Source organism: Rutilus rutilus (genome assembly GCF_951802725.1).
Source record: "Rutilus rutilus genome assembly, chromosome: 20".
Classification (NCBI taxonomy): domain Eukaryota; kingdom Metazoa; phylum Chordata; class Actinopteri; order Cypriniformes; family Leuciscidae; genus Rutilus; species Rutilus rutilus.
In genome coordinates, this window is record NC_140225.1 from 31,122,589 (window position 1) to 31,146,112 (window position 23,524).

Below are 23,524 nucleotides of genomic sequence, written 5' to 3' on the forward strand. Positions count from 1 at the left end.
AATCTATATGGTTTAATGTGAATAATTATCATACAGTATTACACATGTTTGGTATAATTTGAAACATCTCAGGACGACTGGTACAAAGGTCTCATTCCCAAAGAAGTAAAACAAAAGGTAATAAAGTTTTTAAGAGTTTAGAGATAACTGGCACACAAAAGAGGGTGGGTCTTCCAGGCAAATGTCTTCCCTGCTCTCAAAAGGTGTAAACTCAATGCAAATTCCCATTGTTAGCAAATGTTTCCATGTAAATCAACATCTGCCCCTAGTAAGTCTGGTAGGGTGATTAAATGTAAATTCCCACCGTTAACTCATGTTTACATTTGAAAAGAGGTTTCTGCCTGGGTCTGTCTATATAAAGAAATGCACCAAGAGGCTCAGGGCGATTCTGTAACTCAGATCAGCTCATAATGTTAAAGGACCTCAAGGACTTCAGCATTATGTATTTTTCTAAATGTCGGGTTTAGCCTACATCTTTTACTCTTTATCTCTGGGCATATTGATGTTATTGTATTGATTGTCTTTGAACTGATTATGAAATCGGCATGATACATTTACCTGACATAACATTTGATTTTATTCTAACTGACTCTGACATTATTTTCAATAAAGAGTTAAAAAGAATAGTCAAACATTCGCTCACATTTAATGATTTACAGATATCATTAAAACCTTTTCATTTATGGAGTCAGATGAAATAACGAGAAAATACATGTGAGAAAATTTATTTCATTTAATCAAATTACTTTGTCACGAGGAAAGACAGTAACGCGCAGAGACCTTCACCCGTATGATTGGAGACCGTCCATTGGACCGATATACGGGCTTACACCCTCATTAAAAATGTTTGATTCCTATTGAAATTACTGTACTTCTCCTTCAAAAATTTGCAGACCAACGATAAATGTGACTGCACATTTGTACTGTAGAATCAAAGACTTGAAACGGCAGAACCCTCCATTGCCGGTCACAGAAGAACGCAGATAAAATAAAAATTATTGCAAACTATCAAAAATGTTTTTTTCTGATATCTGATAGTTCCAAAGAGCAAGTCTCTGTGCCAATTAATCTGAAAAACTGATATATTGGTCAATTTGTAATTAAAAAATAAATTAAATAACTAATTTGTAATGGCCATTTGACTTGTTTCCTGACAGTCTATAATGTCGAGTCATTCTCAGGTCAGTTTTCAGACTTCTAGTTTGTTGGTGGCCATATTTCTTCACAAAATTGAAGCATGCAGAAAACAAGCCCAAATGATTTTGTGTGTCAGTAAATGCGTGAGAATCCTTGTGTTTTCCCTCGGCTCTATTCTCGAGTGGCTCTTAAGTGTTGACACCAGCAGCAGGTTGTCACCTTGCTCTGTGGAATCAATATGCTGTATATTTACTCAATTTGTTTTAATAAGCTCTCATCTTCTCTCAAAAATTAATTTACGTGTCTCTCATCCATATTTACCACAGCTTCATTGTGCAGTGAATTTACTGGGGCACAGATAAAACTCGCACTAATTAAAAAGATTTGGCCTTGTGTATGCACGAGTGTGTTGTACGGAGTGTTTCTGGAGAATGTAACCGACTAATAGCTTATTTGCACAGCTCATAGCTCCTGGGTCTCACTTTATATGTGTTTCTCACAGTCTGTGATGCTGTAATCAACTCATCTTTAATTCCAGACAGTCATACGTGTTACACATACAGACACTGACATATAAATGCAGTTTTCATAAAAAAAAAAAAAAAAAAAAGCTAAGTTTAATATTGTGTATCTGTGTGTTTTATTTTACACAAGAATCTTTGATCACCAAAATGATATATTTAAGTGTTTTTTCCGTGAAAAAAGTCTTCATGCCTTAAAATAGCTTGAATGTAACTCTACACCCTTGCCTCATTTAGTATACGCGGTTCTATGAATATGCAAATGAGCCCCGCCTCATCTCACTCACTCCAGCTCAGAGATCCACTCGTTGACGATCACACATTGATCTGATTGGTTAAGTTAGCTTGTGATGTCAGAAATACCAGCGATTTCAAACCGTGTTTTTGGTTCACTGCAGTTTTAAGGAGAAAATACTCAGCAATGGTGTTGACTTAGGAATTTACACATGGTTTGCATTAAAGCATATTAAAAACACCACATAGACATATACACAACATTAAAAACTTGATTTTCAACACAGGGGGACCTTAAATGAAAATGAAAAATGTTGCTTTGGCAACTAACTGAAATAAAATAAATTTGAGTTGAAGTACTAAAATTACTGAAACTAAAACAATCAAATAAATAGATAAATTATAGCTAAATAGAAATACTTTTTAAAATATCATAAAAATTACAATTACTAAAACTTAAACTACAATTAAAGTGAAAACTGTAAATATAAAAATAAAAGCTGATATTTATTTATATGAAATATTTACAAATACTATAATAGTATATAAATAACAGTAAAGTGTGTCAGATTGCGGTAGTCTGCTAGCCTGGAAATCCAGACCTAAATCTGAAAGATGAATGGTCTGGTGTCGACTAATGAAAATCGGCCAGCTCGAGGGGCGGCACCAAGCGTGCATTTGAAAATCTCACTGCACGCAATTGAATAACACTACGACCAATCACAACAAGCCCCATACGCTTAGCTACCAGCAGAGCTAACTGGTAGATTAGACTCTTGCCGTATCCGGTCGGCAAAACAGCAAAAACGCCCTTCTTGCAAAGGAACGATTCGAGCGCCGTCTTCTGTTCCTGTTTTAGATAAAAAGCCAAGTCTAACTCGTTCATTGTAGCGGCCAAAGCCGTTTCAAACAACTGGTGTTCATCCATAGCCATCTTGCAATGTTCACTAATGACTTTGACGTCACAGCGCTGTCGTCATCTGTTCCCGCCAGCTCGCCTCTGGCCCGCCTATATCAGATACACCAATGTGATTGGTGCAGCTCGGATACAAGGGCATATTTAATGAGAATCATTACTCGACGCCAGAGTAAACTCGCTGAGCAAATTCAACTTGTGCTCTCGCGAGAACTCTGGATTTCCAGGGTAGTAGTCTGCTGTATCCTTCACAATTTGGGACTCAGAACCTGATGGGTGTAAACTAGCTTCATAAGCCAGACCCAGATCAAGATGTTGGATCTGGGAACACACCATTGGCAGGGCTCAATCCAAGGGCCGGATTTCTCAAAGAAAAGCTTAACTCCAAGTCTTCCAGAGTCGCGGCCAAAGCCGATTCGAAAGACCCATCTTTTTGGTTTTCAAGTAGCAGGGAATTCATGCAGAACCGTCGCAACTCTGCCATCATTATGTTAAGCCCGCCCTCCGACTCTTTACATGATGTGATTGGCCTGACTAGAGTTTGGTTTTTCCAGCTCGTAAGCCAACGGAGAGTAGACGACCCTGGCTGCAAATTACATTTGCTGCCGCTAGGGTGCGTCTAGATTTCTAGGCTGTGTGTAAACTGCATTCAGCATAGATTTCATTGGCTTGTTGTTGTCACCTTATTTGCATAATTCCTTTAGTGAATCAGATGCTAAATCAACGCAGGCAGCATGCGCGAATAAACAACGCTACCAGTGTCCTGATTTCATTCTTAATGAATTTCCTGAAGAGAGTTCATGTTGCAGTCAGTGTTTTGTCTGCTTTCGTTCTTTGCTTGTCTAGTTGTTTGTCATTATTTCTCTCTGTTACGTCCCGTGTGCCTCCTTTGCTCTGTTCTGTGCTGTTTTTTTTTGTCTTTGTTTTTCTTTTTTGTCTTCTTCTCTCACTCTTTTATATTCCTCTCTGACCCATTGGCTTACTCACTGTTATTACCTCTATTTTCCAAAGTGCTCATCTCCCCCATTTTTCTCTCTGTCTCGTCCTCCTCCTTTCACACTCTCCACTCTCTCTGAAGGAGCAATACAGATAAACGCCAGTGCTCTGAAGGTTACAACATGCATTCAGCTTCAAGGACTCTTCCTGAATGAGAGTCATCCTCGCCCTTGCCTTTCGCCTCACCAAGGAGCCAATCACCATCTTATTTCAGGTTTGCGCCACGTGTTTCCTTGGGCCAAAGATATACTCAACGCTAGTATGCAAACGTGAATGCTTGGTCAATGCATTGCAAGGACGGGGTGCCCTTGTAAATACTTAATGGTGGTTTCAAAGCGGATGTTAGTATGTGATTCTAGTGTCGCCCTTGACTTCTTAAGCAGCTTAACCATAAAGATGCTCTTGTTTTTCCATCTTTGTCTGGTGTCGATCTTCCACAGTTGGTAGTCCCGGCTCATATTAGTCACAGTGTCCTCTCAGGCCCTTTGTCTCAAGCCCAGCTCTCCACACCATCTGTCTACATGGGGAAGTGTCTCAGCTGAGTCCAGCTCACATTGTCAGTGTTTTCCGAAGATGCTTAGTCATCTCTGATTGAACTAACAGAGTGGATTTTAACTTGCTCCCTAGCGGTGCTTTAATAGGGGATTTTATAAAATGCTAATTTGAAAGTGGGTTTTTATTATATTAAATTATATTATATGGTATTACACTACATTTTTCATGGTCATATCCAGTTTTTTGTCAGATATGCGAGCAAAGGCATTTGCTTAAAGGGATAGTTCACTTTGAAATTAAATTTTGCTATGTTTTAGCTTACCTCAAGGGCATCCAAGATATAGGTGTCTTTTTTTTCCGCAGTAGTTTCAATTTTGATATTTTTAGGTCAAACCGTTCTTGTCTGACAGTCATATCATGCAGGTCTATGGTCACCACCTCAAAGAGCAAGCACAGAGTCCAAATTAAAACAATTCCCCATCGTCCAAATTAAACAATTCCCCATCGTAAGTGCACATTGATGGCCTAAGACACAAAACGAGCGGTTTGTGCGAGAAAACGAACAGTATTTATATCGTTTTTAACTCTTGTAACACAGCCACGTCCAAGTGATCTGAGGGCGCGGGCGCTTCCTGCTGTGTGACGTGTGCGCAGACTTGTATATACACTAGATGCCGCCTTAAAGACATTCGTTCCAATGAACTGCCGTAGCCAAGGCGACATCTAGTGTATATATCTATGCACCAGTCTGCGCACACGTCACACACCAGGATGCGCTCGCGTCCTCAGATCACTTGGACCTGGCTGTGTTACAAGAGTTAAAAACGATATAAATACTGTTCGTTTTCTCACACAAACCGCTCGTTTCGTGTCTTAGGCCATCAATGTGTACTTACGATGGGGAATTGTTTAATTTGGACGATGGGAAATTGTTTTAATTTGGACTCTGTGCATGCTCTTTGAGGTGGTGACCATAGACCTGCATTATATGACTGACAGACAAGAACGGATTGACCTAAAAATATCAAAATTGAAACTACTGCGGAAAAAAAGACACCTACATTTTGGATGCCCTTGAGGTAAGCTAAAACATACCAAAATTTTATTTCAAAGTGAACTATCCCTTTAAATTGCTAAAAGTGACAATATACTAATGTTATTCTAAACCTGTTTTCTTTTCTTCTGTGGAACACAATGTTGATCTATCATAAAATAAGCCATATGCACTATATTGTTATAAGCTATAAGTCTTATGAAACTGTGTATGAGAAAAGAAATTGAAGGATTGTTTACTGAATAACAATCTCTGCCATAGCTCATTGGAACTTTTATGTATTCATACTTATGTATAAAGATGCCTAGCACCATGTCATTGATGGCAATTGTTGTAGTCGAAACCAGATCATTCAAGTAAGAGTCAGTTGAGTCAGTCAAAACAAACACTTGAAGAAGGTCAAGTTTGATTCTCGGCCAAATCCAAATGCTCCAGAGTTAATTACATTACCATGACTGTGAAAATATAAGACTGCCAAATAGGGGCATATGACTACCATTTTATGTCACAATATGAGTTTGTCACTCACAATATAAGTGATAATGTTATCACTGTTTCACAAGCTTGATTTAGTTTTTTTTAAGGCTAGTATTAGTTTTCTGATGTTTGAATGATATTGAAAATGGTGATGAAAATAACGACCTTTCAATGGTATCAACATTTTTGATATCATAAAAACCTTATTTAAAGAGTGATACATAAAATAGACCTATACCTGAAAAAACTTTAAGTGCTAGAAATAAGAAATACTACATAAAATGTATAATAAAAAAACAAAAAAACAATGCACCGTCTTTACTGTGTAAATTAAATTTACATTTATTCTTATTACAGTTATAAAAGTGATTCAGTCAAGAGAGACTGAGAGATTTTGACTTTTTTGTTTTGCATTAAATGACAAAATGACAGGAGGTACATTTGGATGCTGTCACTTTAAGATCGACTGTACGAATCTATTATACTCGTGCGTTGTTCTTTCTCAACTTCAACACTGCTGTAGGTTCTTGTCGTGCACCAAGTTTGAATGTGCGGAAGTGCAAATGGGATTTGAGAACTACAAGACCGGCTTTTTCAGTAAATAATGGTTTAACTGCATGCATTTTCCTCACAAAAATCTGTAAGAAGGCTTAAAATATATGCACTACACTCTTAAAAAAAAAAAAACTAAATCTTTATTGGGATCTATTGTTCCATGAATAACCTTAAACATCCATGGAACCTTATATTGCTTCAAAAGGTTCTTCACAGTGGAAAAAGGTTCTTCAGATTATTACAAAGTTTTTCAATAAGTGATTCTTTTAAGAATCTGTTCTCTGAAAGGTTCTTTGGGGAACCCAAAATGGTTCTTTAATGGCATCACTATATATATATATATAGACTCTTATATTTCCAAGAGTCTTGAGGTATTGACCACTTTTATGTGCATTTTTTTCTTTTTTGAACTTGAGAACCCCCTTACTATGTTTAAAAGCTTCGACATTCTTTGGAACAGACATTCCTTTTGTGTTCAACATTCTGAAAAGTAAAATAACTTTTTTGAAAGTAACACAGAAATTGTCAAAATGTCACTTCCAAGGGCCAAGTTTTGTAGAACATCCATTTTTCAACTTTTAGTTTTATTTCGAAGACAAACTATTTGCTAATCATGCTCAGTTGACTTTCAGCTCACAGTCTAAGCTGATCCAGTGTCCCTTTAAGATGAAGTATAGACGAATATATTGAGTACTGATGCCGGTAATGACCATAAATGACCTTGAGAAAGTGTCCAGACTCTCTGGGGCTGCTTATGATTCCGGATGAAAGATAAATTGATTGTCTCCGTGCTTTCAGCATTGAAATTCATTCGGTGCGTATTTTTAAAAGCCAAGTCATTGCTAATGCACAGTGTCCCTGTCTTTAAAAGACTGACTTGTTGATCAGGCTCCCTCAAGAGAATGTCTCAAATGAAAAAGGGCACATGTGCGTAAAATGAAGGCACTTTCTGCTCATCAGGAATACAAGCGCCGCTCTGTCCCCAAAGTAAGTGGATTTGAAGATGTATATATAAAAAAAAAAAAATATATATATATATATATATATATGCATAAATAAAAGTAAGCATCGAGGCGGGTTGACAACCTCAACTTTATTCGGTTTCACTTTATTTTGTGTGTCATTGTTACAGTGTAATTATATATTTAAGTACTAAATAATATTAAGCAACTACATGTACTTACTATAGGGTTAGGGTAGGATTAGGATTTGGTTGAGGGTTAGTTGCATGTAATTATGCATAATTTACTGTTATTACTATGGTAGTACATGTAACATGTAACAAGGACACTGTAAAATAAAATGTTACCCTATATGCTTAGGTTACGGACGATTTTTCCATCTGTAGGTTTTGTGCTCAATTTTCAGGCTGTGTGTGTGTTTTGTTTGGATCAATGCTTTTTCTAAATGTCACAAGTTCACGTCCTGGAAATTGCTTTTTATCTCAGAGTGCATTTGTAGTGTTATTTTTGTCCAAAGCTTTTCCCTTTAGTCTGAGAACTGGAGTTATCAGGAAAACTGCTGGCTCAATTAATGTGAATTAGAGGTTATCGCGAGTTCTGTAGGCGTACCGTTAGAATAAAAAGGATCATCTTGCTGTTATGTTGTCATGGGACACAAATGCAAAGTAAAAAATGCACTGCCGTGCAACTAAATTGATATTGACCGGCATATTTTATGTCACAGCGGCCTTTAAAGCATCCATCATGTAACTAATGATCAATGCTAATTTCCATTCCTGCATTTCTCGATAGAGATCTAGCAATGTGTTGCTATGGCCTCTTTGTTTCCCAGCATGCGGCCCATCTTTCTTTCAGCCTGTATTCGAAGTCTCTTCTATTACAGGAAAGTGTGATAAGGCTTAGCTGGGTGTCCGTTAACCTGGAGCGAGAGGGTCTTTCTTTAATTTATGTTATGCCATTGAAAAAATCAACCCTCAGGGACTGATGGAGAAAATGGACAAGATGAGATTCACATCTTTATTTTGTCTGTCTATGTTGTTTTTTGCTAACACTAAGAAATGAACACTTGTTTGAGAACGGTTTCAGACAAAAGAACCATTCTCCCTGTCAGAGAGGTTTTCTCTTCTTGAAGGAATGTTTTTGTCTGATTTGCATCAAACATTCTGCTATTTTTCAGGTGAAATGATTCTCTGCTCAACAAGAGGTAAAGACAAATGGTAGAGCATCACAGTTTAATAATTGGTGTGTGAATCCACAAGATCTAAAAATTGGATAACATTTCATGAATGATTAAGTATTGTAAAACATAATTGAATGTCTTTGGATGTTTTTTAAAAGGAGAGAAGAATATAGCATACATTTTATGGACTTTTTTTAAACCTTGGCAAATGTGGTCACTATAATCCATTTTATTTAAAGGGACACGCCGACTTTTTGGGACTTTAGCTTATTCACCGTATCCCCCAGAGTTAGATAAGTCCATACATACCCTTCTCATCTCCGTGCGTGCCGTTACTCTGTCTGACGCACCCACCGCTAGCCTAGCTTAGCACAAAGACTGGAGGTAAACGGCTCCAGCTAGCATACTGCTCCCAATAAGTGACAAAATAACGCCAATATTTCCCTATTTACATGTTGTGATTTGTATAGTCACAGCGTGTACAAATAACAAGGTCACATGAGACACAGCCATCTTCTAACCATATACATACTGGGAACTATATTCTCAGAAGGCGAAGCACTGCTACTTCTGAGGAGTGATTTACTCCAACTCTGAGCGAACTCTCTGCTCCTCACCACGGGGCTTCTCAGGTGCTGCGAGCAAATCACTCCGCCCAAGTAGCAGTGCTTCGCCTTCTGAGAATATAGTTCCCAGTATGTATACGGTTAGAAGATGGGTGTGTCTCATGTGACCTTGTTATTTGTGCACGCTGTGACTATACAAATCACAACATGTAAATAGGGAAATATTGGCGTTATTTTGTCACTTATTGGGAGCAGTATGCTAGCTGGAGCCATTTACCTCCAGTCTTTGTGCTAAGCTAGGCTAGCGGTGGGTGCGTCAGACAGAGTTACGGCACGCACGGAGATGAGAAGGGTATGTATGGACTTATCTAACTCTGGGGGATACGGTGAATAAGCTAAAGTCCCAAAAAGTCGACGTGTTCCTTTAAAAAATGGCAAATCTATAATGAGAGCATAAGGTTTTATAATTTTTGGCTGAACTATTTCCTGTACCCACTAAAAGATACAAATATTTATACAGTCATGGTCAGAATTATTAGCACGCTTGGTAAGTATAATCAAAGATGGCTGTGAAAATAAATCTGCATTTTTTTTTTTACTTCAATGAACGGTTCGATTTTTGTAAATATTTTTAATCAGAAGGATAAACAATGCAGTTTTATTTTCACAAGCTTCTTTGTTCATATTTACCAGGGGTGCCAATCATTCTGACCATGACTGTAACATATATATATATATTCTTTTAAATACCCGCTAAAAGATAGATATGAAGATGTGGTGAAAATGATTAAGTTCTGAACATCTTCTACAATCCACATCTCTACTCAAAGAGACCATTTTTTAGTCATATCCAGAAAGGAAATTAAGGGACTATGTTTCAACAATCAAGCGAATACTTAAGGGAATTGTACCGTATTAAAGTGCTTCTCATTCTGTATGATATCTTTGTCATTTTTCTGCCTTCTCCAAACAATGCAGTTTTTACCTTCATCTTCCCTTCATTCTCTGCGAGATACAAGCTTTTTGTCCGTGTCTTACAGTGATTGGCATGTTTATTCTCTCTACCTGTTTTCTCTGCGCTACAATCCCACCGGTCTGCGGCGTATGTGCCAGCTTGATTACTTGAATTTGTGAAGGTACTTATGACGGCAAAGTTTGATCCTTTCTTTCCTCATGCTGGAGACAGAAATGAAAGACAACAGGATGAAAAGATCCTCTCGCAATGCGCTTTTGAGACTACAGCACCATAGAATTACTATTCATATCACTGACACTGTGGATGGTCTCAGAAATAAAAAAAATAAAAAAAATAAAATTTCTGAGCAATCTGACATGGGGTTACTACATTCAGTTTTTCCATTAATAATTACCATAAATTGCTTAGCAGAAGTGGACCAGTGAGAACTATTTCAAAGTGGATCATCATAAAATCTAATTTACTTGAAGACAGCAACCACATTAATTTACTCAGAACAGAACCCAATCCTGACAAAAGCATAGGTGTTTCTTTAGAGTGTACTGGTGCATGATGGGTTACAGATCAAACAATGTTTGAGAATCCCTGAGGTACAGTGATATTAAACATGGATGAAGCTGTAACTATCTGCTTGTCCTCTTCTGTGGCAGGGCTGCGATCTCCCCGAGCAGAGCACGGTTCACGTGGTTCTGCCCCCGTCCTCGACCCGGCGCTCTGAGCTGGTCCAGCAGTGCAGGCTGGGCCACGGGACCGAGAGCTTGACCCGACTCGACCTCAGCAGCTCCCGTCTGAACACCGCATCCGAAGGCCTGGCTGTCATTCTGGAGACAGATGCGTCCAGACAGGGGGACTCTGCTGGACACTCAGGTACAGGCCGTAAAACTGTGTTTGTGTGTGTTGTTTATGTGCGTATGTTTGTGTTGGTGTGGAAATCCAATGGCAGCTGAAAGCTGAAAGCTTAAAAAAAAGTATGCAAACTCGTTGCCTCAAAAAAATTAAGCAAAGTAAGCTTAAGATTAGTGAGTTAGAAAAGCTTGTTTATTTTAAGTGTGCAGTACTAAATCAAGTAGTACCACTAGCACGTTTTTTTTTATGTTCATGTAACTTAATAGCCATGATTAGTGTTAACTTAGTTTTTTCATTTTGTTTTATATAAATTTAACCCCACTTAGAATTACTAAATACCTACAACTTAACACTTTTAGTTCTGCTCACTCATTTTTCAAGTTCATTTAAATTAAAGAAACCAATTTCTGAGTTTGGTTTACTTTATTAATTATAGCAGCACTGTCCTTGTACAGCATAATATTTAGAATTTCTTAAAAGTTTCCATTATACAAATTTTTTTTTATTTTTTATTTTTTTATTTTTTTTTATTTTTTAGACACATTGACATCAAGAATCAGCCTGTGAATCTCAACAATGGTGACAATTATAAAGCATGTTGCAGTGCATTCTGGGTGCAACCAATCAAAACTCATTCATGGCTCCCATCATGCATTGCTGCATGAATAAATAATGAGCTTATGATCAGGGGTGATCTGTTTGTCACCATTGATGAGATTCATACGCTAATTCTTGATGTCTGTGTGTGCCTACAAAAAAAGTTTATAAAAAAGTTTTTTTTTATTATTTATTTGGATTTCATTGAAATGGATAAAAATATTGTGCTGTACCAGGACAGTGCTGCTATAATTAATAAAGTAAACCTAACTCAGAAATTGAGTTCTATATGAGTTCAGTGAATCAGGTCAAATGATTGTGAAATAACAATTAAGTTTAAACACAACCATCACCATCAGATCACCTTTTCTATTTATTCATCTGGCTGATATAACTCAGATACAGCAGCTAAACAAAATCTTAAATTAATGATATAAGGGTCAAGAGCCCAACTAAAACAAACACTAATCACCACAATGGTGGCTTAAAATTACGGTTTTCACCTTCAGCCAATAGCTATTGAAGGGCGGGTCTTGGCCTGGCCATATATCACCGTCTAGCGTAGAGAGGACTGATCTGCGCATGCCCACAGGTCCTAAACTTACTTTTTCTAAATGAATCCAGCTCAAGTAGACTGAGCTGGTAAGATTTTTCAACCTCAAAGTACAAGTAACTTACTAAAAGTGAGTGTTAATAGCAGGTTGAAAAAAAATGATTAAGGTCAATTTACTATTTTTAATTAAATACGATGTTTGCATTTACAGTGTAAGCTCATAGGAAAAACATGCCTCTATATACAATTTTTTTTAATTTTTTTTTACTTAAAAAAAAACATACAAATTACTGCAGTTTTCGGTTGAAAAACAAAAAAACAAAAGCACTTATGGCAGTAAAACACCAACAACTTTTATTCATTTTAGGCAAATCATGATTACGGTGCAGATTATCGATTAATAAAGACAAATTTGTTCCTTGCACAATACTGTTATGGCTTCAAAACACTTACCATAGTGCATGATTTGTAAACTAATACATTTTGACATTTGCATCACATAGCCACTTCATATGTATGGCTTTTCTGACATGGTAAACGTGCTCGGTAGCTCACCTGGTACAGCACTGCGCCTACGGTTCGGCTACGAGTCCAAGCTCAAAGCTAAAATGACATGGTTGCTTCTGCAAATGCATTTTTATCTCTTTACGTTTGCTTTTGTTAACACTAACGGTTAGGTGCAGACTAGGGTTTTGTGTAGGTGGCATGCTATTTCCAAACAGCACTAACCTTTGAGCGTCATTCACTGGGCATTTCATTTCCGAACTGCTGCAGTTTGTACAAAAAAATCAATGTAAATAAAACGTTGCCATTTTCATGCTTCGGTTAAAACTGGACATGCTTTTAGAGCCACTCACTGGACATTTCACTTTGAAAGTGTTCCAAGACATGCAAGAAGCAAAGTAATGTCATTTTGGCACGCCAGAGGTACGTTTTTCCACTTAGCCTGGGTTAGAAGTTATGTTTTTTTTATTTTTATTAAAAGATAAAACTTATTGCACAATGACAAATTTCCATTGTAATAGGACGCTGTTCTTCCTGTCCAATCTTGAAGCAATTGCCACTGACTCACTTCCTAAATGATGCTTTCAGTCCCAAACTCGAATTCCTTTGTAAGTACTGTATATCCTTTCGTTTACATTAGTTTGTGCACCGCTGAGGCTTTTGCGACCTCCTTCAGCAGTAATACGCAGCTCTCAGAGAGAGCATTTGAATGTTTTTGTAAGCGCACCGGTTGGTGAAGTGGATGCTGTCATTTGCCACAATGGCGCCGCTTTTACAAGCTGTCCTCTGCCCGTCCTTCCCTTTTCAACCTCGCTCTGGCTAGCGGCCCACTCGGCTACTTAGTCCAATCACGCTACCTCTTTTATCCAACCCTTCTCCCTGTAAAAGCATTAGCATAATGGAGGAATCATGCAGAAATCATAAATAATAGGGTGCCTGTCTTATAAAACCCACTCTGCTCGATTTATTGTTAGCTGTGTCAAGGTATCTTGTACCTCTTGGCTGCCCCATGCTTTTAGCTCTAATGAGAAAACTGCTCCCAGGTGTGTGCGTGTGTGTGCATGAGTGATTTAAACTGGGATGGGACAGACTGATAGGACATGTCCTCTCTCAACTAAATCATATGCAGAGAAGATGTCTGGATCTTCTTTTCTGGCTAATTGGATTGTGAGCTCTTTGTCCTGGGACTGTTGTGGCTTGTTGAAGTGCTGCTACACCTTGTTCTTGTTCTCTACTAAGTGCTCTAACCAACACTTGCGTCTCCCACTCAAAACACTCCACAGCTGTTAACTAATAGAGGATAAGAAGCAAGGGATACAAAATAAAAGCAAACAAAAGCTTGCTAAGATTTAGTCTGCAATGTTGCTCAACTCATCCCATCTGTTCTTAAATAAAAGAATGTACTTAATTTACGTGAAGTGTAATTTCGGCACCAAACAGAATAAACAAAAAATTAATTAAAAGAATGTATAAATATTGACTTATTCTCTACTGGTAGCCTGTGGTAACAGATGCTACGAGCCTTAGTTCTCAATTCCAATGAATTGCTCAGATCCTATTTTTTTTGTATAGCTGTTCACATTGTTGTTTTAAATGTGGCCAATATCAGATTCCAGTGTGAACAGATCATGATCCTGAACTGACTGAGTTCGCAAAACATCTGACCTGTATCGGATTCAGAACCACTTATAAAAGTGGCACAAATCAGAATGGAAAAGATCAGATTTCATGTGGTTTGTGCTGTTCACTAGCCTGGGAAAACCCAGACAAACTTCCGGCAAATTTAGATTTGCTCTGCAAGTAGTCTGGCAAAGAGCCCATTCAAGCCGATTTCTAATCCGTCCAAATCGAGGCACCAATCAGAAACGTTGAGGCGGGCTTTACACGATTTACGATCGCTCTGATTGGTTTTAGGTCTATCCAGTTGCGTCCAGAGGCATTTGAGCGACGTCCGTTGGTGAAGCGCACCAACTTTTAAATGCATTATTATATTCAAATTGCAAACACATGAGGACAGTCTCCATGAAAGACTCACTGGCAGATGAACGCGTGCTCCTACATTTCTCTCCGAAACGGTAGGAAATTAAATTAGATTTAATAGAGGATTTTAACTGTGACAAGATGATTGACAGGGCAGTTTAAGTGACAGGATGCACGCGACAGATCCGTCCGATAAAGATGACGAAGTAGTATGTCCCAAAGCTTGCCTACTTTTTTGCTACACATTCAAAAGTAAATACCTTTTCTTCACAAAAAGAGTACATACTTTTATGGCGTAGTGTAACTTAGGCGAATTGGGACGCAGCATATGGCTTTCAGGGCTCCAGACTAACTTTTTTTATTAGGAGCGCTGTAGCCCCTGACTTAAAATTTTAGGAGCGCAAGCAGAAAACTTAGGGGCACACCTTAAATCACTTGCAATGCGATTATTCATGTTTTCCCCCCACATAACTGTATTACTGACAAATGCTTTGATAATAAATAGATTTAACGTACAGAAATTACAATGTGCAATTTTATTTTAAGTTCGCAGGGCTCCAGACTAACATTTGAGGGCAGAACCACTAAGTTCTACAGAAAGTATTTGGTAGCACTGTGGGATGACAAAGCACTGAGCTTAATTTGAGGTGTATAGATAAAGTTAACTTTAATTATTATCAATCATAATATCTTAATATTAATTCAAAAGCAAAATGAGTGACAAAATAGCTATTAGGGAGTGAAAATAGCCAATAAGCATCCTCTATGTTTACAATGGTAATTTAATCTTTCTTTTTGTATTTTTTGTATTTTGAGTTTTCCTACTTCTTGAAACTTTTAGTTTTATAAATAGGGACAATCTAAAGGATGAACAAAAAATGATTTGGTCAACACATTAAAAATAACATTTAAATATGATATTATAGTTTTCAAGTGCTGGAAAAAGATGTGTATGCTACTGTTATAACCATAGTTACAGTTAGTGTTACTACATTAAATCCATGGTTAATGTTGCTGATCTGTGGACCTAAAGCAGCCTTCTATAACTTGTTCGTTCATGGCACGATGTTTCTCCTGGTTTCCACGGCAGTGCTGTTTGATCTGATATGGTTTATAACAGAATTCTGCGTCGAATCTGAATTTTTCTCACTGGATCTCGCAGCAATGTTATTAATTCTGTCGCGAACTCAATGGATTTCTTCACTGGATCTCAATGATGTAACGGTGTTGCGTGATCGAGATCCGCCCGCGACTGGCGAGAGAAGCTCTGCGCTGTCTATTATTGGTTCGAACTATTAAACGGTCTGTGAAGCAGAACTGAGTAGCGCAGTTTTTTCCGCTTTCATTTTTTTATCATTTATTAACATGTCACGGCATAGCCTACTCTATGCTTGAGGCTGAGATTGTGTCTAACTAGCGCAGGGGTGTCCAAACTCGGTCCTGGAGGGCCACTGTCCTGCAGAGTTTAGCTCCAACCCCAGTTAAACACACCTGAACCAGATAATCAAGTCCTAGTAAGATCTTGATTATCTGGTTCAGGTGTTTTTAATTGGGGTTGGAGCTAAAGTCTGCAGGACAGTGGCCCTCCAGGACCGAGTTTGGACACCCCTGAACTAGCGTATTGTGTTTAAACTGCTAAGTGCACTGTCTGCAAACTTCGTGTTCCCCGCAGTTCTGGGGTAGCGACTGCAACATTCGCAGTTCATTAAGTTCGTCTCCTTACAGTACCTCAACCAGTTGAATTCTCTCAGCCAGTCTTCCCGAAAATGGTGGGTTCGGGACTTTATCACCTCACAAACCTCTGACTCTGAATCATCATCCGACTGTGTCTGTGACATTGATATTTGTCTCCGTTAGTCTGTTTCCTTCCCACAGACGTTTACGCGCTCGATTATCTCTAGGACTTTCCCCCTCCACACATTAGCCAGTTACAGTGGCCATTCCCTATTCTTCTCACACTCGTCATCATTGGCCTGCTACACATTCCGGATTCATTGACGCGCAATTGATTCATTTGTTCCACGTTTAACGTAAAAAAATGACTGGATGTAAAATTCAGTCGCACACTCTCAAATTTTGGTCGCAGTCTGGAGCCCTGGCTTTACACGATGACGATCGCTCTGATTGGTTTTAGGTCTATCCAAGCAAAGCAGGTTTGAGAGGCAGCACCCTGACAAATCTCGCGAGAATCACGATTTGCTTTACGGCACGACGTCACATCAACAACATATGAAGCAGCCTCTATGGAAGACACTAGCACGCATTTCAGACGTGAATCATGGCAGAGTCGACGAAGAAAACGAAGAAAGCGCGGTCGGAAGAGTCATGGTATTTACGACAGTAACGTTAAATACAAGTACTCCACAGCAACTCTAGGGGTCGCTGTTTGAGAAAAACGGAAACTGCATAGTGTGCCTTTAAGCGCAGCATTTAACAACATCAACAACTCCGTAGCGTAAAGGGTGAGAAGTGCCTGGACTTTGGCTTCGGCCCATCTATCGCTGTTTTCAAAGTTCGTGAAGTTCAGAGTTAGAATATATATGTAAACTGTGTTTTTAACACCGGGTGCCGGTGGTTCGTATGGCATGTGTTCGGCCAATCAGCGTACACTTACGTCACTGATGCTTCATATTGTGCCTGAAGTAGGAGCTCGTTTATCCCTTTGGAGGATGCTTTGGAGAACCGAAACATGTTCTTCCTTTTGGAACCTTTATTTTTGAGAGTGCAGAGAACTTTTTTTGCAAACAAGAAAACAAGAAAACAAGAAAAATTACCAGCTATAAATGTTTCTTACCATGAAACTGTGTTTTGCACCATTTACAATAAAAATCGATATTTTTGTCCCTGTGCATATTTTCTTGCATATTAGTAACAAATAGTGCAGGTCATGTGTCACTCACAGTGTAAATTATATGAGATGAGTCTCCATCTGTCCATAAAACACCACCTGTTACAAAATGTGAAGACACATTACGATATTGACCCTCATATTTCCATTTCGGTTGCTTAATGTGAGGAATATTTCACACACTATGTGTTGGCACATTTACAACTGATGTAAAAGTTAGAAGATTTTTCTTCAGTAGACACTATTTGATTTGAATATCTTGCATCATTTACCACATCATGGTTAAGTGAAATAATCATGTCTTATGTTACAGATCTTAATAAAGTTGCTGGCCAACTGGCAATAATATGAGTTTTTACATGCTTTAGAATGTCAACCAACAAATTGCTTAATACTAGTTGTCTGTGTCACTGTTGTGTTCTGTTTAGTTTGTTTTTCGTATTGGACTTGTCTTCACTGTCATCATTAGTTCAGTTGTATCACCTGTGTCTAGTTAATCATCATCATCTACATCACCTGTGTTCAGTTAATCAGTGTTCATCAGTGTCTGTATTTAGTTCCCTCTGTTCAGTCAGTCTTTGTCCGTCCTCGTCTGAGTCACGTCTATGTATAGTCATAGTTACGTACGTTGTGTTTGAACTTTCTGCCTGTATGTGCCTACCTGAGTGAGTTAGTTAGTAAAACGTATGTATTGGAGCCATTGGCCTCTTTGTCTTCTTCAACCTACACCAAACCCTGACAGTCTGCGCACTGAGATAGTAGAAACTGTAATTGGACAAAATGTTAAAAAAAAAAAAAAACCACACACTTCACCATTATTGCTTTTTTATGATGTTTTTGGTTGTTCTTACAGACACTAAAGGCCACAGCAGTTTCTATGTGTTCTGTAAGGCGGTCTGCAAGGCCATCCAGCCTGGAAAACTACGTGTTCGGTGCAGAGACTGCAAACAAGGCACCCTTACTCTCAGCAGGGTACGAATAAAGTTCTTTAGTGTTATTTTTTGTGTTATGGCTATTTTAAAGAAATGCTCTTGTTCTGTGATGAGGCCAAAATGGGTTTTCAATGGGATTGCTGCAGAAAACTATGAAAGCTTGTTTCCGCCACAGAATAAAAAAGAAAAAAGAAAAAAAGGTAATTGTTACTTTTTATCTCATGATTAGTTTTTTACCCCGCAATTGTTAGTTTATATCTCACAATTCTAAACAAAAGGGAGATTGTGGTTTTTAAAGTTGAAATTGCGAGAAAGATATAACACACATTTGTGAGAAAAAATCTCAGAATTGTGAGATAAAAAATCACAATTACCGGAAACAAGCTTCCATAATTTTTTTTTTTTAAATTTAAAAAAACGGCACTAAGGTAATCCAAAATGTAGGTATTTTTATATTGTGGCATTTGGAATTCTGTTTTTTTATATATTTTTTTTATGCATTTAAAGTGATGTGATGAAATTTTTTTATTTAAAATAATTTCATACGTATACAATGACTTGATTGCACCTTTTCTATGATGAGCACGTTATTCATTTCTGAATTAAAATTCATAAAGTGGGCATAAAATCAAAGAGCTATACAGCTGTCCTGATATTTTAAACAGTTATATTATTATTTATTATTTTATATTGTCACGTTTTGGGTGTTTGTTTCTTGTTCCTGTCTTTTGTCTGTCATGTGATCCCCTGGTTTTAGTCATGTGATCCTGCCATGTGCTCCCTTGTCTGTTGTGTCATGTTGTAATTGGTTTATTGTTAATTGTTCACAGGTGTCCCTTGTCTCGTCATTAGTCCTGTATGTATTTAAGCCCTTATGTTTGCCCTGTGTCTTTGTCGAGTATTGTTTGTTATTTGCCCCGGCTCAAGTATCTTGGTTTCCTATAGTCTTTGTTCCTGTTTTAGTTTATAGTTTCCATGCCTCGTCATGTTTTTGTTTTATGTTTACATTTACATTTAGTCATTTAGCAGACGCTTTTGTCCAAAGCGACTTTAATTAAATTAAGCGAGTCATTGTGAAGAGGCAAAAACAATTCAGGAAGTGCTCAAAATACAAAGTTCAGGCATTGTTCAGAGTAGCATAAGCCTGATAAGGGAGGATAAAAGGAAAGTTTTTTATTATTATTATTATTCTTTTTTTATGAGGTTAAGTGCTCACGGAAGAGATGAGTTTTCAGTTGTCTTTTGAATGTTGTCAGGGATTCTGCATTCCGGAATGAGGGTGGGGAGATCATTCCACCAGCATGGAACCGTGAATGAGAATGTTCTGGAAAGAGATTTTTGTGGCTCTCTGTGATGGAGCCACGAGCCGTCGCTCGTTGACCGATCGTAGGCTTCTGGTAGGGATGTAGACTCGTAGGAGCGAGTGAAAGTAGGAGGGAGCTGAGCCTGTGATAGATCTGTAAGCACGCGTCAATGCCTTGAACTTGATGCGAGCAGCAGGTGGTAGAGATGAACAGAGGAGTGACGTGGGCCCTTTTTGGCTCATTGAAGACAAGACAATCTGCAGCATTCTGAATCATTTGTAGAGGTTTAGTTGCACATGATGGAAGTCCAGCCAGAAGAGCATTGCAGTAGTCAAGCCTAGATATGACCAGGGCCTGGACGAGAAGTTGTGTTGCATGCTCAGTTAGGAAAGGCCTGATCTTCCTGATGTTGTGCAGTGCAAACCTGCATGATCGAGCTGTCTTTGAAATGTGGTCTATGAAGGTCAGCTATTCATCAAATATTACTCCAAGATTTCTGACCGACCTTGATGGGGTGATTGATGATGAATCTAGCTGGATAGTGAAGTCGTGCTGTAGAGACGGATTGGCAGGGAGGACGAGAAGCTCAGTCTTTGCCAGGTTGAGCTGCAGGTGATGTTCCTTCATCCATGCCGAGATGTCCACCAGACAACTTGAGATCCGTGCAGCTACTGTGGGATCATCTGGTTGAAATGAGAGGAAGAGCTGTGTGTCATCAGTATAGCAATGTTAAGAGAAACCATGTGTCTGTATGATGTGTCCCAGTGATGTGGTGTAAATGGAGAAGAGGAGGGGTCCAATAACTGAACCCTGAGGAACCCCTGTGGTCAGTTGATGTGCTTTAGATACCTTACCTCTCCATGTGACCCTGAATGACCTACCTGTGAGATAGGATTCAAACCAGTGGAGGGAAGTTCCTGTGATGCCCAGTGATGAGAGGGTGGATATAAGGATCTGATGATTCACAGTGTCGAAGGCAGCAGACAGTAAAGTCTGAAGATTTGGAAGCAGCTTTTGCGATCCGTAGGGCTTCTGTGACTGACAGTAATGCAGTCTCAGTTGAATACCCTTTTTTGAAGCCAGATTGGTTGACATCCAGCTGGTTGTTCAGAGACAAGAAGGATGTTACTTGGTTGAAAGCAACTCATTCAAGTGTTTTCACAATGAATGGTAGGAGAGAGACTGGTCTGTAATTCTCTACAAGTGATGTGTTTAATGTTGGTTTTTAAGCAGTGGAGTTACCTGAGCCTGCTTGTAAGCAGTAGGGAAAATGCCAGTATGGAGGGATGAGTTGATGATGTGTGTGAGCGCTGGTAGAAGTGTGGGAGAGATGGCTTGTAGAAGGTGTGAGGGGATGGGGTCAAGAGGGCAAGTGGTAGGATGACTGGAGAGGATAAGTTTAGATACTTCTTCCTCGGTTAGTGGAGAGAAGGAGGATAGAAGGTTATTGGCTGTGGGAGAGGTTGGTCTGGGTTCCTATGTGTGTGGAGCTGAGAACTGATTGCTGATAGTTGTTGTTTTGTTGGTGAAGAAGTTAGCAAAATCATCAGCAGTTAACGAGGAGGTGGGTGGTGGTGGACAGAGGAGAGATTTGAATGTCTTGAAGAGTGATCGTGTGTTAGAGGAGCTGTTGATCTTGTTGTGGAAATATGAAGATTTTGAGGCATGAACATCAACAGAAAAGGAAGAGAGGAGAGATTGATACATACTCAGTTCAGATGTGTCTTTTGATTTGCGCCATTTCCTCTCCGCTGCCCTGAGTTTGGTCCGGTGTTCACGAAGCACCTCAGATGGTTATCCAGGGGTTAGAGGGAGTAGCACGTGCAGGCCTGGAGGAGAAAGGGCAGATATTGTCTAGAGAAGAAGTTAAAATGGAGCGTAAGGTATCCGTTACCTTCACATCCAGAGATGAGAATTGTGAGGGTGAGGGAAGAGAAGATAGCACGGCAGAGGAAAGATGGGAGGGGAGAAAGTGAGCGCAGGTTTCGTCTGAAAGTGACTGGTAGGGGGGTTGGTGGTGCACGGGTAGAGAGTTGTAGATTGAAAGTAATGAGGACATGATCTGAAACATGGAGAGGTCTCACCAAAATGTTGTCTGTGATGCAGTTGCGTGTGTAAACCAGGTCCAGTTGGTTGCCTGATTTGTGAGTACCTGTGGTGATGAGGCTAGGAGAGAGATGAAGTCTGTTGCATACGACTTCTCTAGATGAATGTTGAAATCACCAAAGACTACAAGTGGGGTGCCGTCCTCAGGGAAAGAGGACAGCAGCACATCCAGCTCCTCTACAAAGTTTCCCAGCTGACCTGGGGGGCGATTATATGACTACAATATGGATCTTACTGGGAGTTTTAAGTGTAATAGCATGATATTCAAATGAGTTGTTACTGCATAGAGAAGAGAGAGTTGAGTATTTCCAATTGTTAGAAAAGAGAAGACCTGTACCCCCACCCCTCCCAGACTGGTGAGGGGTGTGAGAGAAAGAGAAGTTGCTGAGTCTTCTGGACGAATCCAGGTCTCAGTCAAGCCCAATATATTAAGAGTAGATTGAGATGCAAAGGCTGGAATAAAGTCAGCTTTATTGACTGCTGACTGACAATTCCATAGACCCACAGAAAGAGAGAGAGGTGTGTGTGAGGATGAGAGAATGGGATGCAGATTAGCAGTATTGCGCTGCCTTCTTTGCGTGATGAAAGAGCGTTGCCGAGAGACAACAGGAATGTATTGAAAGCACATGTTGAGTAAGGGTAAATAAGATAAAAGTGTGAAAGGAAAGATAGAAGAAGATAATTAAGTGCCTTACTGGTGTCCTACTCGGTGGAGTCGCACATGTAGAGTCGATGGTCTTTACCCGAGTCGGTCTTCACACGAGGAGGCTGAACACGAGAGCTGATGCTTCCGCGACAGCGCGCAAACTATATACATGTTTAATCTTGTGTTGTAAATAAATTGCGTTTGGGTCCTCACCTCAACTTGCCTCCAGTGGAATCAGTTGTCACATATATATTTAGAAATTGTCATTTACTATTAATATTATTATTGTATTTTTGGAAAATTTGAAAATGGTATACAAGATTTTTTTGTATTTTTTTTTTAAACAAATGAATTCAAAGAGTATATTTTCAAGAACTTGCCATTTTTAAAAACTTTATCGGCTGCATTTTGATACATTTAAAGCCATCGGCATATCAGCTATAGTATGGAAAAGGCAGATATAACAAACCAAGTTTATTAATCAACTGCATGAATGCACTGAGTTGTATAATGTCTGTTGCATAACCCAACATATTTCTAATATGCGTAAAATAATTAAATACTTGCCAAAACAAAATGAAATCGGTACAACATATGGTTTGTCAGCATATAAAGTTGATAGCAAAAATAACCTCTGAAGGTTGTCAAGTCTCATTTGTATTTTGTATTATTTTTTTTATTTTTTTTTATCTTTGTTCCTCGTTATAATGTTGGCCTGTTGAATGTTAAATTAATCCAATCCATAATTTGATGATGCAGCAATAAACTACCTAATTTACCTTAATGCATGTGTTTTTGTGCTTTGCTTATTTAAAACATGAATTTTAATAACAAAAGTTCAAATAAGTATGCAAGTGACAAATATCGGTATCGGAATTGGCCAATAGTTGTTTGTTAAAATCGATATTGTATCGTGCAAAAAACAACAACAACAAAAAAATCCATCCATAGTTTTTAACTAAATTTTTAAAGGAATGTCCTTTCCTTTATCATGGACACTCTTAAATGTCCTCATTTGAACTCACAGATCCTCATTTTAAACAATTATTCTAATGCGGGAACTCTGCATCCCACATCACTGAATTATGACTGTAGGGGGAAAACCTGCTTATTACTGCTGTTCTTCAGTGCACATTCAT

At 38.7% G+C, this 23,524-nt stretch overlaps 1 protein-coding gene across 1 annotated transcript in view; it reads left to right on the top strand.

The window, feature by feature from the left end:
- Window positions 1–23,524, top strand: part of prkn (parkin RBR E3 ubiquitin protein ligase) — a 164,366-nt gene that overhangs the window by 53,047 nt on the left and 87,795 nt on the right. Inside the window, exons 3-4 of the mRNA XM_084391429.1 lie at window positions 10,720–10,936; window positions 18,251–18,369. Of these exons, the coding sequence (XP_084247555.1) occupies window positions 10,720–10,936; window positions 18,251–18,369 (336 nt within the window). The remainder of the gene's footprint in view (window positions 1–10,719; window positions 10,937–18,250; window positions 18,370–23,524) is intronic.